At 39.3% G+C, this 18905-nt stretch overlaps 2 protein-coding genes across 6 annotated transcripts in view; one reads left to right on the top strand and one right to left on the bottom strand.

Moving 5' to 3' along the window:
* The window catches only part of Acsl (Acyl-CoA synthetase long-chain), a 273218-nt gene extending 269534 nt beyond the window's left edge, over positions 1–3684 (bottom strand). For 2 of the 4 annotated variants that reach the window (XM_067151294.2, XM_067151296.2), the window contains exon 1: positions 3550–3684. The gene's annotated coding sequence lies outside the window, so the exon portion shown is untranslated. The remainder of the gene's footprint in view (positions 1–3549) is intronic. The other 2 variants (XM_067151293.2, XM_067151299.2) reach the window with 2 other exon arrangements.
* The window catches only part of icln (chloride nucleotide-sensitive channel icln), a 246224-nt gene that overhangs the window by 141626 nt on the left and 85693 nt on the right, over positions 1–18905 (top strand). Inside the window, exons 1-2 of one of the 2 annotated variants that reach the window (XM_068228618.1) lie at positions 4162–4461; positions 4604–4752. In XM_068228618.1, the coding sequence (XP_068084719.1) occupies positions 4343–4461; positions 4604–4752 (268 nt within the window). In that variant the 5' untranslated portion in view covers positions 4162–4342. Of the gene's footprint in view, positions 1–4161; positions 4462–4603; positions 4753–18905 lie in introns of those variants that run through there. The other variant, XM_067151300.2, reaches the window with a different exon arrangement.

Raw genomic sequence — 18905 nt, 5'->3', positions numbered from 1 at the left:
TCTGGCATTGAATGCAGCGGTAAGTACACGAATGAGTAGGCTAAGTACAGAAACTGACGCATACTGTAGGTACACCTACCTTGATACAACAGGCGTGCATTATTTGAACTCCAGACGGACTAAGATGCGCCTTGCTGCACATACAACCACCATTACGCATGAGTGGAACGTGTAATCTAGGACGCCTGAGTCTGCTCCAATTCTTTCGACAGGTCGACGTACTTCGTTATCAGACCCCACATTCAATATCATCTGACCACTGCTTGTGTTTACCGATATTTTGGTGAAGAAAGAAACATTTCCTTACAAAGTTATAGAGTACTGGCGTCATAATTAGGTACTTCGGCATATGACGATGCAATGTGTAATTGTGTCTAATTGTACGCGACAACTTTAAGAAGATGTCCGAAACGCAACGTAAGTCGTGGATGTCGGTTATTTTGAAGAGATGCCACATTGCACAGCCCGCTGTATTGTTTGTTCAAAAGAAGTAATATACGTCAGCAAAAATACTTCTGGGATGATCCGGCACTTAAAAGCACATAACATCAATGAAGGGGAATCGTCACAGAACACCTCCGGCCTGGTCTACATCACAAGAAGGCAACAATTGCGAGGTATCCATGTAGGTGTACATCCTATTTACAGTTATTAACAAATTATAAGGGTTATTCAGCTAAGATGTCCAACTGAAGTAACTCGTGAACCTTTTAAGTTACTGACATTGTGTTTTCACTTTCGTTGATGGTTAATAGGCTCTTGACAAAATTTATCGGCACACACTATCAAACTTACGCGCGTAGTTATTGGAATGTCCCGCAGCTCGCAGCACAGGAGAATCGGTCTCGAGAGAGTTGCCCATCACGCCTGTTGAAAGAATTGGAGCAAACTCGGGCATTGTAGATTACATGTTCCACTCATGTGTAATGGTGGTTGCATATACAGCAAAGCACAGCTTGCCCCATCTCAAGTTCGAATAATGCACACCTCTAGTATCCAGGTAGTATGCATCCTATCTACAGTTATTAACAAATTACACAGGGTTATTCAGCTGAGATGTCTACCTCAAATAAGCCGTGAGCAGTTTAAAAGACTGACATTCTGTTTTCACTTTCGTTAATGGTATTAAGGGGTTCATAGTTGAACATTCAGTACTCTTGCAGGCTTTTGACAAAATTTATTGGCACACACGTTTCCATAAAGAACGTTATTTCACGGAATAACTGCTTTTGATATAGGACTACTATCAAGCTTACACTCGTAGTCACTGGGGCGCCCCACAGATCGCGGCCACAGGAGAATCGGTCTCGAGATTCTCGCGAGTCTCAAGATCTTTGACGTCAGTCTCGAGAGTCTCGAGCGAGAGCACTGCCCATCACTAGTGCTACGCTTCGCCCCGTCAGATCGCCACTGCTAACTACTAGTAGGCCTATACTTCCTCACCTCATACTTCTGATTTAATTATCTAGATAACAGAATGCTGGTATTTCATTCCCATTTACTTCTACATCCTTGTAGGAAGACACTGCAGAGCTTCTGTTATAGGAGTAATGTAGTCTTTTTTTTTTTGGATAGATCTGCTGTAATGAAATGTAATCTTTCAGTTTTAGTGTTCCCTTTTTTTGGTTGGAATCGAACCTGTGATCATGGGTCGAACACCACCGCTGATCTCCCGAGGAAGTTAATAAACAGGTAAACGAAGGGTACGACCACTGGTAATGCTGTAAAATTTCAAATGTTAATTTAATACAAATAATAATAATAATAATAATAATAATAATAATAATAATAATAATAATAATAATAATAATAATGCATGTCATCTGTATAGGCTTAGTGGTGACATAATAAAGATGGAATGAATGGCGAAGACGTCATAAACACCCACTCCCCAAGGCAGGGGAATTAAGAGTACGAGGGGGTTAATTATAAGAATTGAACCGGGACCACCGGAACAAAGGCAAAGCCAGACTTTAATTTGCTAAATATTAGGCTACCATCTCCACTGATCAGGTGTACAGTATTGGTAGTAGCAGAGGCCAGGGCAGTAGCTAGTGAAGAAGCCTTGACAACACCGCAGGCTTCTCCGTTGCCTATTGGCTGCAGCTCAAAATGTTCACTAACCCATCCATCGAAAAGGGGTAACGTACAGTATGTCTAGTGGTAACCCACATCCTGATTCCAGCATACGCCACTGCAAAGGAGGTCAGCATGTTAGCAAGTTTCAGGAATTATTGTAGAATTTTTCAATAAATGTGTTACTAGAAAATCTGAACTTTGTGCCTCTTAATGGTGTCCTTAAACATTTTACAGACACTGTATACAGTACTGCTTCATCTAGAAAAATTCTGCAGCATTTAAATCACACAACGTAGCTAAGTTAACCAGCAGTTAAGTGAAGTGAAAGGAATGATGGGCATGTCAGAGGTGTTTTCAAGTATTATAAGAACACACATTTTTCTAGCTTACAGTGTAAACAAAAGTTTTCCTGGAAGTCTACTTCCAACGTTTCACGGTTTCTTCCGTTTCAGTGCAAGCAAACTGTCAGGTAAAACAAACTTATGTTGCATTCAAATTTTTAATTGATAACGTCCCAAATTACCGTCTGATAATTCATAAATGTTTAGCTATATAGAATTGCTTAATCTAAAACTTTTCTGTGGCATGTTAAGCGCACAACGTACAGTACACTACTACCAGCAGTAAAATGCAGTGAAAAGAATGATGTGCATACCAGCGGCGTTTTCAAGCATTCTAAGTACACACATTTTTGTACCTTACAGTGTAAAATAAATTTTCCTGGAAGTCAAGTCTTATACCAACATATTTAACGGTTTCTTTCGTTTCAATTCAAGCAAACTACGATTCACATTCCGAATATTCACAACCAAAGGGGAAATCTATGTTGAACCCATACAATGTTACGATCTAGTATAATGTGTAATTACGGACGAAAGAACAAGAATATCCCACGACTTATGAACTCAAATTTGATTTGTAGCTAATGATGATCATACAATTTCTAAACTAGGCTACTCATCAAGCAGAGATATAGCCTAGATATCATAATATTTTACAGTTCTACTGTATACTCACAAACGGAGGGAAAATATGGGAATTATGAAATGTTTAATGAACTAAAACATGTCACTGCATATACAGAACTCGCAATAATGTTTTATATGACTTTACAAAGCATTATCATACGATGTCAATCTTACAATAACGAAAACAACTAAAAACTTACCCTTACGTAACTATCAATACAGCAAAATACCATATGCACTTCATCGTACAACACTCATGCTGCACAAAGATATAGGTTATATGAAAATCAACACGTTTCATACAAGTAATCCAACTGTTGCTGGAAGTATAGAAGTTTACGAAAGAAGGTGAAAAAGGCATTTCCTCACTTTAATGACATGGTTAACTGCAAAAATATGTTTACGTATAAACATGTCAAAAATAAAGGAGTCATATCTTAAGAAAATAAAGTTACCTGTATGAAGGAGTATTTCATAATGCTATCTGAATATATGTACTTACTATTACACGAGTTGAAACCAATCCAGTTAAATCACGACATCAAGAACATAACATGGAGATATGCCTGGTGAGCAGTACACCCACAACACCACCGGTGCAGCGGCCGTATATTTAAGCCGACACTCTATCCAATCACAAACGGAGTTTCAGAGGGTGGGCAGTGGCGTGATTACTGACGTAGTACATGTAAAACACACGACGACTGCTCAGTAGCTCGATCAATGAACTACTACATTGCAATGCGCAGATGCACATCGCTTGGTACCTAAAGAAGAGCAGAAACCCGCGAAAGAATACTCAGCATGATACAATACGATTACTGTAATGCTTACAAATTAAATTCGAACGCAAATAACTTATACTTCAAACACGAAGTTAATAGCAAAAATGCTGTTGGCATCCGATTTGCGTGGAAGCGCAATTTGATTATCATTTGTTCTCTATGAGTGAGCTCTTTTTTTTTTTTCCTAATGTGTTGGACACGAGGTTTGTTAACAAGTTAACCAACATAACAGCAACAACATTCAAAGATGCACCATTTAAATATAAACAAGTTGTAGCATTTGTTGTTGTTAAGTCATGTTGCCTGAATGCTGCGGGTAACAAACTACATGCGAAGTGAGTGTTCCGTGTGTGGGAGAGGAAGGAAGTGTATCAAGTTTGATTTGAGATGAACAGTGGTTGAAATTTAAAATGTATTTTATTATTTGTCTGTGTAATTGATTATACAGATTCATATTGTTCGTTACGTGCGCTACCTTAATTTTAGTCCCATTTAGTGTAAATTTCAATTATGGTTGTAATCAGTAGTTTTTCACCGCCAACGGAAGGCATTAGACATGAGCAACCATTTACTACATTATTTATAGGTGACAGAGAAATTGGCAAAGGAACACTTTTCATCACAGAAAGGTTAGTTATACAAGAAGACAACCAAAAGAAACTGTAAATGTATTGGGCTGGTGAAACTAATTACAGTCGTAGAGACAGTATTCATAGTCATTTTAGAAGAATGTGCATCCCGTTTATTTATTGTGCGCGCTATGTTTTTCAGCCGGCTGTCCTGGGTGAACAATTGTTCTGGGCAAGGGTTTTCCCTGGAGTATCCTCACATTGCTCTTCATGCTGTGTCCCGAGATCTACAAGCTCATCCCCACGAGTGCCTTTATGTTATGGTGGACACCAAAATAGATGGAGAATCAGGTAGGTAAATCTAATGTTGGGGTGTTTTTAACTTACTGTCACCAACATTCCTGTAACACACACCACACACAAACTATCGTCCACTACAAAAACACACAGTTCACATACATGGCAGATGCCGCCCACTCTCGGAAGGCCTGTCCTACAAAGGCTGCACCAAGCGAGCCAAACATGTCCTTGGACACTTCTGGCGCTAAATGCCATATGATAATTAAATAAGCCTAAATAAATAAACAAATATTATTTGGTAGCACTGGACAAAGCATTATAGATGGAGGCTCAGCACGGGGTGATGCTATTTTGTTGTTAGTTCCTGATAGTTTAATAGGAGCGTCATTAGGTGCTATCTACTGTTGATGGAACTGTATGTTTGTAGTGGGAGAGGGCCAACACCTATTGGTTTGCACATGTTCTGACTAGTGACAGAAAACCTTCAGGCCCAGTTTATTCAACCTCATTTAACATTTAACTGCCTGTTAAAATAATTTAACAGTGAACTTAACCAAATTAGCATTTAATCAACATTGGTTAAGGTATTAGTTCAGCCCGTAAGCCACCATATTTCGAATGTTACAAGTAAGTGCAATTAGTGCAATCTTACTTGGAGAGCGTCTCAGAGGAGTAATACTGATCGCGTGTAGACTGGAATGATGGAATAAAGGACATTACTGAAGCAGATCCGGATTTCCTGATCTGCAAGCGTCAGTACTGCAGAGTGGTAGGGATCCTGACAGTTCTACTGACCGGGTGAGTGCGTTCGTCATTATTTCTGTCAGTATTAACGGAACAGCGATGAACGACAAATGTGTTTCTCACCAAGGCCAAGTAGAGGTGCTTGTGGAACTGCCAAGTAGGCCTATCGCAAAAGTTTATCGAGCTAGGCCTATATGAAACGCAACACAATACTTCACGTTTCCACAACTGCTCTACTGGTGGAAACTGGTGACATTATAGCGGAAAACTTTAGGCCTAATTAAATCTTCCAAATTTCTACCAGTTGCAAGATACCTCAATGTCACTGCTAATCTCTCTCTGCCACCGATAAAATGGTCCGCATATTTGTATTTTGCCTTAATAGAAAAGGCTCTACCATTCCTAGTAATTTCGCAAAAGTAGGCCTACCTCAGTCATTCGAAGATAGTTCTGATAATCTTCTGCTTCGATATAGCCTATTGTGTTTCCCTCAACAACTTCATATGAGTCCGCCTCTGTGGTGTTGTGGTTAGTGTGATTTTAGCTGCCACCCTCGGAGGCCCGGGTTAGATTCCTGGCTCTGCCACGAAATTTGAAAAGTGGTACGAGGGCTGGAACGGGTCTACTCAGCCTCGGGAGGTCAACTGAGTAGAGGTGGGTTCGATTCTCACCTCAGCCATCCTGGAAGGGGTTTTCTATGGTTTCCCACTTCTCCTTCAGGCAAATGCCAGGATGGTACCTAAGTTAAGGCCACGGCCCCTTCCTTCCCTCTTCCTTGTCTATCCCTTTCAATCTTCCCATCATCCACTAAGGCCCAGGGGCGAAGCGTCAGGGGAGACAGGGTAGACAGCGCGTACCCTTAACATTTTGTGAACGAAATATTGTCTAGTTAATACAATTATTTTTAGAACATTAATTATTTCCACATTCGTGACATTATTGTATTCCCCGCTTTACTTATTTTCATCTCACTTCGGCAGTGCTAAGGCTCGCGTCAGTTACACGAAGCACGTAGGCGAAAGTAGACGCTCTCTATTCTGTGTATATTCCCGTTGATTTTCAAAGCTTTCAGATAGAGCAACTCTAGCGCTATCTGTAGGTGCTGACTGTGGAACTAAGACTTTCCTATAGCAAGATTTCTCCGCCCAGTAGACAGACTTACCAGCGTCTCTTCTTGCTCTCATTGGCTAGTTTAAGACCTCGGTTATAAAGGTGTTCTTATTGGCCACCATCTCAGACCTGCTTTTAATGTAAATAATTTGAATTTACTTTATTATAACACACGTCTAAAAATAAAATAATAGTATTCAAATATGAAGTTAGCAAACTTACACCTAATAAATGAATGACAGCATCAAAACCCTTCAAGGACATGTATTTTCTTGCCTGCCAATATTAGTTACGTTATTATAACCCCAACAACTATTGGTTTAGGCTACATTCTTAATAATGAATTTCAGAGTGTGCATACGGAAACAACAAAATTGTTTGACTTGATGCTGTATATTCCGTTAACGCTAGTTTCTAGTGAACGCGCTATGCGGCTCCATAGCTAAATGGTTAGCACCTGGCCTTTGGTCCAGATGGTCCCCGGTTCGATTCCCGGCCAGGTCTGGGATTTAACCTTCATCGGTTAATTCCAGTGGCTCAGAGGCTGTGTGTGTGTATGTCATCTTCATCGTTAGAATTCATCATAGGTAAGGCCACATTCTCAAAGACGCGTAGGTCGCCTATACGGCGTCAAATTGAAATACCTGCACCAGGCCTCCCCGGAGGCCACACGCCATTATTATTATTATTATTATTATTATTATTATTATTATTATTTTATTATTATTATTATTATTGTAGTGAATGCGCTATGAGTGCCTTCAAACAAATTAAAACCTATTTAAGGAATTCGATGACCAACCAGAGACTGTCTAACTTGGGAACTCTAGTTATATAGAGGAGGAACTGCTGTGGCATCTTAGCAAGACGCCTGACTTCAAGACAAGAGTAATAGATACATTTCTGAAATGAAGGATAGGCAGATTGAACTCATTTACAAGAATATTGTTTAAGATGACTTGTACGAAAATCTATTTATTTCTCGTATTAAATCTACGTAACAATGAAATATATTACTATTCGTTTATTCTAAAAGTATGTTGTTATTTGACAACTCCTGCTGCCTATTTAGTCTAGGCGTATATTCAAAAGTAAAACGAGTGCATGTAGGATTATATTTTGTTATAGGGTTTGTCTTAGTTTCAGAGTCATTAATATAATATTGAATACAAATTTGCTTTCGTCAAAAAAAGTCCATAATGTAGTATGATTAAATTAGTTTAAATAAAAAAATCTCTGTCTACCTCCTGACTTAGTTCATGCTTCGCCACTGTTAAGGCCCCTGTTCAGCATAGCAAGCGAGGCCGCTGGACGAGGTACTGGTCATTCTCCCCAGTTGTATCCCCAACCCAATGTCTCACGCTCCAGGACACTGCCCTTGAGGCGGTAAAGGTGAGATCCCTCGCTGAGTCCGAGGGAAAAACCAACCCTGGAGGGTAAACAGATGATGAAGAAGAAGAAGTTCATATGAGACTACTCTTCTCTTCTCGTTTACGTTTAACACTGAGTTTTGTGCAGAGTGCTGGTATGATAGCTACACATGCCCGTCTTTTACGATCCATTTTGATAGAATACCGCAATTTCAAGTTATATTGACGATTATCGACTTTTTGTTTGTAAAGTGAGAATACCGCAATTGTAAGCAAGTGCACTAGTACTGACCTAAATATTGACAGTAATAATGATCATGTAAGGTCGCTACAATATTGATGCGTACTGTCAGTATTGTTGACTCGGTATTACTGACCCTTTTTTTGCTATTGGCTTTATGTCGCACTGACACAGATATGTCTTACGGCGATGACGGGACAGGAAAGGGCTAGGACTGGAAAGGAAGCGGCCGTGGCCTTAATTAAGGTACACACCGAGCTCGATAGCTGCAGTCGCTTAAGTGCGGCCAGTATCCAGTATTCGGGAGATAGTAGGTTCGAACCTCACTGTCGGCAGCCCTGAAGATGGTTTTCCGTGGTTTCCCATTTTCACACCAGGCAAATGCTGGGGCTGTACCATAAATTAAGGCCACGGCCGCTTCCTTCCCACTCCTAGCCCTTCCCTGTCCCATCGTCGCCATAAGACCTATCTGTGTCGGTGCGACGTAAAGCAAGTAGAAAAAAAAATAAGGTACAGCCCCAGCATTTGCCTGCTGTGAAAATGGGAAACATTACTGACCGTGTAGGGTCTGCTAAAAGAATGCAACTTTTAATAATAATGTTATTTGTTTTACGTCCCACTAACTACTGTTTTACGGTTTTCGGAGACGCCAAAGTGCCGAAATGTTGTCCTGCAGGAGTTCTTTTACGTGCCAGTAAATCTACCGACACGAGACTGACGTATTTGAGCACCTTCAAATACCACCAGACTGAGCCAGGATCGAACCTGCCAAGTTGGGGTCAGAAGGCCAGCGCCTCAACCGCCTGAGCCCCTCAGCCCGGCAATGCAACTTTTAGGAAGATGTTCTACGTGAACATGTCCAAGTGTAACGAATACTCGTTCCTATAGGGATATCTTTTGATGACCAATTCCTAGCATAGTATTCCACAAAGGTTAAAATACCTCACAATTATTGTAATATATGGGTTCTTGACAAAATACAGTGTTATTCAATCATCAGCACAAACAACCCTAGTTCGTGTCAGTCATCTCATTTCTCACTTCTAATACTCAATTTCTTCTTTCATTTCGTCATAGCACATACTTCCATTCAAATCATCTTTTATTTCTTTCATATAACAACTCTATATCTCCTTCATTACTAATTTCAACTTGTATCTCTTCTTATTATTCTGGACTCTTCACATAAAAAACCTCTCTTGATGCACAAGTACTCTTATTCTCATGTATTCTCAACATCTTAAATTATAACAACATTCCTTCTGTCTGCCGATATTTCCATATCTCATGACATTCTACCTTATAATAGCAATGTATCACCTACTTGTATTATCTAAATATATCAACTACATTCATATCAACCCATCATTTGGAATCTATACAACATAAAATATTCTTCTTATAAGAATTTCAAATCTGCTGTGGCATAACATATTTGGATAATGCATTACTCTAACTGGGTTTTGGTTATATTTTGTAGATGACTAGGTATTCCCTTTATATCGATATATACAGAAATCACTCGCGAGAATCTAACATAATATAGGTTATTTTGAAGATTATAACAACAACAACTGATATGGCCTTTGTAATAATACTCAGTATGGCTTAGATGTGTTGATACTGCTACATGGCTGAAAGTAACGGGAAACTACTGCCGTAACTAACTCCCGAGGACATGCAGCTCTCTCTGTATGAATGATGTACTGATGATGGCTTCCTCCCGCGTAAAATATTCCGGAGGTAAACTAGTCCCCCATTCGGATCTCCAGGTGGGGACTACACGAGAGGGGGCGATCATCAGGAAGATGGATACTGACATTCTGCGAGTCGGAGCATGGAATGTGAGAAGTTTGAATCGTTGTGGTAGATTAGAGAATCTGAAAAGGGAGATGGATAGACTAAAGTTAGATGTAGTTGGTATAAGTGAAGTACGTCAGCAGGAAGAACAGGATTTTTGGTCAGGTGACTACCGAATTATCAACACAAAATCAAACAGGGGAAATGCAGAAGTTGGTTTAATAATGAATAAGAAAATAGGGCAGCGGGTAAGCTACTACGACCAGCATAGTGAAAGAATTATTGTCGTCAAGATAAACACCAAACCAATGCCCACCACAAAAGTGCAGGTCTATATGCCTACTAGTTCAGCGGATGATGAAGAAATGGAAAGAATATATGAGGAGATAGAAGATTTAATACAATATGTAAAAGGTGACGAGAATCTAATTGTGATGGGAGACTGGAATGCAGTGGTAGGCCAAGGAAGAGAAGGTAATACAATAGGAGAATTTGGATTGGGACAAAGGAACAAAAGAGGAAGTCGACTGGTTGAATTCTGCACTGATCATAATTTAGTCCTTGCCAATACTTGGTTCAAACATCACAAACGACAGCTTTATACGTGGACAAGACCTGGAGACACTGGAAGGTATCAAATAGACTTCATTATGATTAGGCAGAGATTCAGAAACCAGGTGTTAGATTGCAAAACTTTCTCAGGATCAGATGTGGACTCTGACCACAACTTGTTGGTCTTGAAATGCCATCTGAAGCTGAAGAAATTGAAGAAAGGCAAGATGGGATCTAGACATGTTGAAAGAAAAGAGTGTGAGGGCTTGTTTCAAGGAACATATTGCAAAAGGACTAAATGAAAAGGCTGAAGGAAACACAAGAGAGGACGAGTGGATAGTCATGAAAAATGAAGTCCGCAGGGCTGCTGAAGAAATGGTAGGAAGGAAGAAAAGATCAACTAAGAATCAGTGGAAAACTCAGCAGATACTAGACCTGATTGACGAATGACGAAAATACAAGAATGCTAGAAATGAAGAGGGCAGAAAAGAATACAGGCGATTAAAGAATGAAGTGGATAGAAAGTGCAAGGTAGCTAAGAAAGACTGGCTGAAGGAGAAGTGCAAGGATGTCGAAGGTTGTATGGTCCTAGGAAAGGTAGATGCTGCATACAGGAAAATCAAAGAAACCTTTGGAGAAAGGAATTCTAGGTGTATGAATATTAAGAGCTCAGATGGAAAGTCACTTCTAGGGAAAGAAGACAAAGCAGAAAGATGGCAGGAACATATCCAGCAGTTGTATCAAGGTGAAGATGTACAAAATTAGGTTCTGGAACAAGAAGAGGCTGTTGATGCTGATGAAATGGGAGACCCAATTTTGAGGTCAGAGTTTGACAGGGCTGTGAGCGACCTAAATAGTAACAAGGCACCTGGAATTGATGACTTTCCCTCTGATTTACTGACTGTCTTAGGAGAAACCAGCATGGCAATGTTATTCCATTTAGTGTGTAAGATGTATGAGACAGGAGAAGTCCCATCCGATTTTCGGCAGAATGTTGTTATACCTATTCCTAAGAAAGCCGGTGCTGACAGATGTGAAAACTATCCCACTATTAGTTTAGTATCTCATGCCTGCAAAATTTTAACACGTATTATTTACAGATGAATGGAAAAACAAGTGGAAGCTGAGTTCAGAGAAGATCAATTTGGCTTCAGAAGAAATGCAGGAACACGTGAAGCAATCCTGACTTTACATCTGATCTTAGAGGATCGAATCAAGAAGGACAAGCCCACGTACATGGCATTTGTAGATCTAGAAAAGGCATTCAATAATGTTGATTGGACAAAGCTATTTAAGATTCTGAAGGTGATTGGGATCAGATACCGAGAACGAAGAATTATCTACAATCTGTATAAAAATCAGTCTGCAGTGATAAGAATCAAGGGCTTTGAAAAAGAAGCAGCAATCCAGAAAGGAGTGAGGCAAAGCTGCAGTTTGTCCCCCCTCCTTTTCAATGTTTACATAGAACAGGCAGTAAAGGAAATCAAAGAGGAATTTGGAAAAGGAATCACAATCCAAGGAGAGGAAATCAAAAACTTGATATGTGCCGATGATATTGTTATTTTATCTGAGACTGCAGAAGATCTCGACAAGCTGCTGAATGGTATGGACAAAGTCTTGGGTAAGGAGTACAAGATGAAAATAAGTCCAAAACAAAAGTAATGGAGTTCAGTCGAACGAAGGCAGGTGATGCAGGAAATATTAGATTAGGAAATGAAGTCTTAAAGGAAGTAGATGTATATTGTTACTTCGGTAGTAAAATAACGATGGCAGAAGTAAGGAGGTTATAAAATGCAGATTAGCCCAAGCAAGGAAGAGCTTTCTTAAGAAAAGAAATTTGCTTACTTCAAACATTGATATAGGAATTAGAAAGATGTTTTTGAAGACTTTCGTGTGGAGCGTGGCATTGTATGGAAGTGAAACATAGACGATAACTAGCTCAGAAAGAAAGAGAATAGAAGCTTTTGAAATGTGGTGTTACAGAAGAATGCTGAAGGTGAGATGGATAGATCGAATCACGAATGAGGAGATACTGAATCGAATTGGTGAGAGGAGATCGATTTGTCTAAATTTGACGAGAAGAAGAGATAGAATGATGGGACACATGTTAAGACACCCAGGACTTGTTCAGTTGGTTTTTGAAGGAAGTGTGATGGTAAGAACGGTAGGGGTAGACCAAGGTATGAATATGACAAGCAGATTAGGGCAGATGTAGGATGCGGTAGTTACGTAGAAATTAAAAGGTTAGCACAGGATAGGGTGGCATGGAGAGCTGCATCAAACCAGTCTATTGACTGTTGACTCAAGCAGCAACAACACAGTCTCAACACTTGGACTACAAATGATATACTCAAAATAACCTCTACCAAACTACATATTTTTATTTAATAAACTTATCTCTTTTCCTTCGCTTTTGGAATGATTTATGTCCCATTAATTCTCCGCTGCTGGGGGCGATCGTCGTGCTGTGTGGCTGCCTATGCAGACGTCATCTGCGGGGTTGGTCTCTCACGGTTCTGCTCAGGTTATTCCAGGTAGTCTGTCGCCCATCTTCTTAGAGAGCCATCATCTTGACCTGCTCAATTACAGAAATAAAGAACATGTATGAGATCAGCTGATGCATGTGGATAATAGCAACGCCTTCTAATTTAACAATTATTTTTCTCTTAAAATTTCTTTACTCAATCTCTATTTCTTATCAGACCTGCAAAATGTCTGCAATAATCTCAAATTATATATTGTATGTTGTGTTTGTATTATAAAATTTCTAGCGATGATATTGCGTTATTCCGGCTTATTGATTCTTTGATTGATACAATTTTCTTGGCGTCTTTAGGCTGGCTGGTTTCCAAGTCTTATTAAACATTTAAGATGAAAATAACGTGTTTTATGTTTATATATTGCTATATTTTGCATTATATCGATGTATTATTGTAGCTAATAAGTGCTTATGAAATTCTCTTCTTTTCTTGGTACTTTTATGTGATTAAATTCGCTTCTTATCTGCGTCACATCAGCTAGCTAAGCTTGTCAGTTATTTTTCTACAGTGTTGGGTCTTTTAACAATCCGAATCCCCTGTTTTTGTCTTTTTTACTGCCATCATGATTATATACATTTCGACATTGCATCAGTCTGAACTTCTGTGATATTTAAATTTAAGAATTTCGTTTTAAAGTCCGCATTGAACCGAGAATAATAGATAAATTAAAAATCTACCTTTTCAATACTAATATTAAACTAAATAAGTTATAGCAATTACTTGGAATTAGTTTCGACGCTGGTGCATCATCTTCAGCCAAATATGAGAACAGGCAATTGTAAATATACATATCATTATTAAATCAATGCACATATAAACACTCTTAATATGGGACTCGAGTATCTGGAGAATAAAACTTCAAATAATCACAATTTGAAAATCTTGAAGAAGTCACGATTAGAACGACACTTAAAACAATATAATTCTTTTCTCTCAAGTTAGAACTTGTAAACTATTGAGTTCGACTTAGAACTGTGGGATTCCCAAATAAATAAAAAGTCTTGTCATAAATGAAATGTTATACAAAGGTCGAACCACAAATAGAGTTTCTCTGTAAATATTAGTCATAATTAGATTTCCCTCCATGGGAATTTAGAATTTCCCACTTAGGCCTAATTATTTTACTCAAGGTGGAATCTTGAAAGTCCTGAGTTCTGTTCAGAGTAGGAATATTCTCAATTTAAATAAAAGGTCTTGTGACAATTGATCAAAAGCAGAAATGATGAAACACGTATAAAGTTTCTTTATAAACATTAAAATTATTCTTGAAAAACAAACTGTGAACAGTCGTCTGTTTTAAATGTTGTAAATTGTTTCTGTGGGAACTGTATTAAGCTGTGGATAGTTTCCTTTAATTTGAATATTGAAATCTATTTAACCCTCCAAGTGATACGTAAAAACCTCTTAAGTGGTAAGGGGCTGTAACGTCTTCGTACAAGTTTTTTTTAATTCATAAAAGATACAAAATGACAGTAAAATATATCATATTACATATCTTTCTGTTCAGTATAAACTAGAGAATGTGATTATGTAATAATATTGGGTACATACCTTGATTCCATTTTATTGGGGGTGGTGAATTACAATTTTTCACTTTTGAAAAAAACGATTTTTCAACTTTCACTGTACGTAGCTTCAAAATTATAACAGACCGAAACCAAAGGTAAATGTATAAAATGTTCACCATTTTATTAGCAACAAAAGACTTAGAGTACATATTTACCGTAAATTTTTTTTTTTTTTTTTTTGCTAGGGGCTTTACGTCGCACCGACACAGATAGGTCTTATGGCGACGATGGGATAGGAAAGGCCTAGGAGTTGGAAGGAAGCAGCCGTAGCCTTAATTAAGGTACAGCCCCAGCATTTGCCTGGTGTGAAAATGGGAAACCACGGAAAACCATTTTCAGGGCTGCCGATAGTGGGATTCGAACCTACTATCTCCCGGATGCAAGCTCACAGCCGCGCGCCTCTACACACACGGCCAACTCGCCCGGTACCGTAAAACTAAAGAACAGAAAGTTATGGACAAAAAAACCAAAACTATGTACATCTCCTCTTCGGGCATAATTCTTTACTTCGAGTCACTTGCAAGAGTTTTTCTTTTTTCCTTCCCTTTACTATGGGCCTGTAGAAGTGTTTCATCTTATGGTAGCAAGTAGAATGAATGCCACAATTACACTTATGGCATCAGAAGTTGCTTCGCTTTCTTTTTATGGCAGGATCTTCTGAACAAACTATGCATAATCTCTCTTTTCGCCCAGGTACCTGTTGAGTACAGTGTTCATCTTGTTGGCTGAGTTTTGGATGTTCAGGGTGAACTCCATCTGCTAAATCTAATACAATGTAGTCAACATACTCATCTCGGTCTATAGGCTTATCTGTATTCTTAGAATACAAAACAAATGCAACAATAGAACACTGGCATGCAGGGTGACGCTTCGAGCGACTGACGCTAAGATTTGTTTTAGACTCTATATAAGCAAAAAAGGAGGGTATAGTGAAATATATGCTATTTTTTTGTTGCTATTTTGCTTTACGTCGCACCGACACAGATTAATCTTATGGCGATGATGGGATAGGAAAGCTCTAGGAATGGGATGAACCCACTATCTCCCGATTACTGGATACTGGCCGCACTTAAAGCGACTGCAGCTATCGAGCTCGGTTGAGGGATATGCGTAACATAAGAAAGTGTTATGCATAATACGAAAGATAGAGCTGCAATTTGGAATTTTGTTATTAGTAAGATGTAAAATAAGAAAATCAAACAAAATTTTTGGTTTTTCGGAGATGTCATTTAAATTTAGGCGAGCATTAAAATAATGGTCCAAGTGAATGTAACAATTTTCCATAGCACCAAGCAAGGGACCTTTGTTTATGACCTCCAATATCTCAATATCTTGATAAAATTCAATGAAGGTATGTTAAGAATCCTTCATATGTTGGCCTACTGCAGAAAATTTGTTATATTTAATTGCATTAACGTGTTCTGCGTACCTGATTTTGAAGCAACAACCTGTTTGGCCTACATATGAGCAAGAACAGTCATTACAGCAAAACCTACAGACTCCTGATTTCGAAAAAGTTGCCCTTATTAATAGAGGAGGGGTTGTGGTAAATATTCCAATTTCTGTTGTTAGTACGAAAAGAAATCTTAACATTGTGTTTTTTGAAAATATTTATGACTATATATATATGTATACATCGAGTTGAGCCTCTATGGATTGCGTGGTTATTATTATTTATTTAGCATATGATGCTACATTTGACAATCGACTATTAACAGGCACAAAAAAAACCCCACTATATACATTATATATATATATATATACAAATTCCACATTAGAAAGGTTAATGTGTGGGGTGTTTCAGTCTCTTAGAGACGAATGTCCAGCTCTTCCAGCCAAGAGAGTGCCTCAGGGGTCACTCGGTGAATGTCCTCGATGGAACCAGTAAAAGCTCGCAGAGGGCAGTCCTTCAGAATGTGCAGGATGGTTTGCACTTCAGCACCACAGTCACAAGCTGGAGAGTCTTTCCAGCCCCAGCCCCACTGATGCAGAGCAGAAGCACTTCTTCCTACTCCGCAACGTATCCTGTTGAGTGTGGTCCAGGTGGAGCGAGGAAGGTTGAACCCAGGCAACTTTGTAGTTGGATCCCTGATGTTGACAATGCCATGAGGGTGTGATTGAGACCATTCGTGTTTCCATATTTCATCTGGCTTCAAATGTGAATTACCTAATTCCTTTGCTGTCTTCCAGGCAGGTTTCCGTGACTTGAGTCTAATTACGGCATTTTCATCTGTATCCTGATGTATTGGGAGGTACCGAGCTCGATAGCTGCAGTCGCTTAAGTGTGGCCAGTATCCATTGTTCGGGAGATAGTAGGTTCGAACCCCACTTTCGGCAGCCCTGAAGATGGTTTTCCGTGGTTTCCTATTTTCACACCAGGAAAATGCTGGGGCTGTACTTTAATTAAGGCCACGACCGCTTCCTTCCCAGTCCTAGCCCTTTCCTGTCCCATCGTCACCATAAGACATATCTGTGTCGGTGAGATTTAAAGCCAAAAGCAAAAAAAAGGAAGTATTGGGAGGTAACTGTTCTTCGCTATCCTGGTCCACAGTCTAACAAGGGCGCTTTGCTGTCTGATGTGAGGAGGCTGAATGTTGCTCAGTAATGGTAACCATTGAATAGGAGTAGAGCGCAATGTGCCAGATATAATTCTCATTGTGTAGTGCAGTTGCACATCAACCAGTCTAGTGTGGGAGCTGTTGAGCCATACAGAGGAGCAATATTCAGCTGGTGAATATACTATTGCTAGAGCAATTGTTCGTAGTGTGCATGAATCGATGCCCAATGAAGTACCAGCTAATCTACCCAGCAAGGTGTTATGGCTTTTAAGCGTAGCAGCCAGTTTCTCAAGATGGCGTCGATAGGTTGAGGACCTGTCTAAAATTCCACCAAGATATTTTGGGTTGGTATTACACTGCAGTGTGTGGTTTTTAAACCTGATCGTAGGTTGATGGTTTGCCAGCCTGTTATTTAGGTGGAACATAGCTACGTCTGTCTTTAGTGGACTAGGTTTCGGGTGCCATTTTTTGAAATAATCATCCATCGTGTCAAGGTCTTGGGATAGAATGTCTTCTGCTTGATTGAAGTCTGTTCTTTGTATGGTGAGGTTGATATCATCTGCATAGATGAACTTGTGAGATACAGTTTCTGGGAGATCATGGATGTATAAGTTGTAGAGAATGGGAGACAAGACTGATCCCTGTGGCCAGCCATTATTAAGTTTATGGACTCTGCTACGGACATGGTCTGTATGAATTTGGAAAAATCTGTTACTGAGCATATTTTTATCAGGGTGAAAATTTTAAGACATGTTATAGTCCTGATGAGTTTCAAGAGAAGGCCTTCTTTCCAAATGGTGTCATAAGCAGCCATGAGATCAAGGATCACAGATAGATTTTTCATTTTCCTCTCGAATCCTACTTCAAGGAAGGAAGTCAAAGTGAGAACTTGATCACTGCAGTCTAGACCATGCCGGAAACCAGCTTGTTCAAGTGGAATAAGGTGTTCAATTGCAGGAGATATTCTGTTGAGGATCAGTCTTTCTAGAAGCTTATATGTAACACTGCGTGGTAACAACCAACTTCATTTTAGTGTCTAGGCCTTGTTCTTGTTCTGGCTTCGACTTCCTGCCAGTATCTTCTGAACCCAGCCACAAGTGCCTGTTTATGCTCTTCAGACAAAGGTCCTCTCCATCTTCTGGAAGTTGATGCCATTTTGAAACCTTGATAGTTGTTCACCAACCTTCTGAATACGTTCCTGTCAGGAATTTCTTGGTCTGAAATACCAATCTACCTCAGATCTTTTTCGCATTCCTGGAACCATCTCGGGCTTGTTGCCTTAGATTGAATAAAATTCCATATTCTTTTTGTTAGTTGATCATCAGTCATCATCAAGAGATGACCATAAAATAGTAGCCGTCTCTTCTTAATTGACGCTGTGAGAGGATCTGTCTTGCTGTACAAATCCTCATTTGGTCTCATTCGCCATTGTCCATCAACCTGTGTATTACCTTGGTTTTTTTGTAGTATCCTGTGCTCTCTTTTTTCTAGCCGGTCAGCTTGACCTTTACTACTTTAGGTCAAAGTTTCAGATGCATATAATCCTTCAGGTTTTACAACTGTGTTTTTTAATTATAGATATTCTTTGTCATTTTGTATGCCTGGTCTAACTTCCTTATCCTGAAATTCCTGACTCGACTGATTTTTTCCAGGTCCATCACAGATGTTTGTCATATATTTTGTCTTGGAATAGAAATCTGGAGTGCTACCTTTTCAGCAAC

The sequence above is a fragment of the Anabrus simplex genome, chromosome 7 (assembly GCF_040414725.1).
Source record: "Anabrus simplex isolate iqAnaSimp1 chromosome 7, ASM4041472v1, whole genome shotgun sequence".
NCBI lineage: Eukaryota > Metazoa > Arthropoda > Insecta > Orthoptera > Tettigoniidae > Anabrus > Anabrus simplex.
Note: the sequence above shows the minus strand (reverse complement) of the source record. Positions and strands in the feature narration are given on the sequence as shown.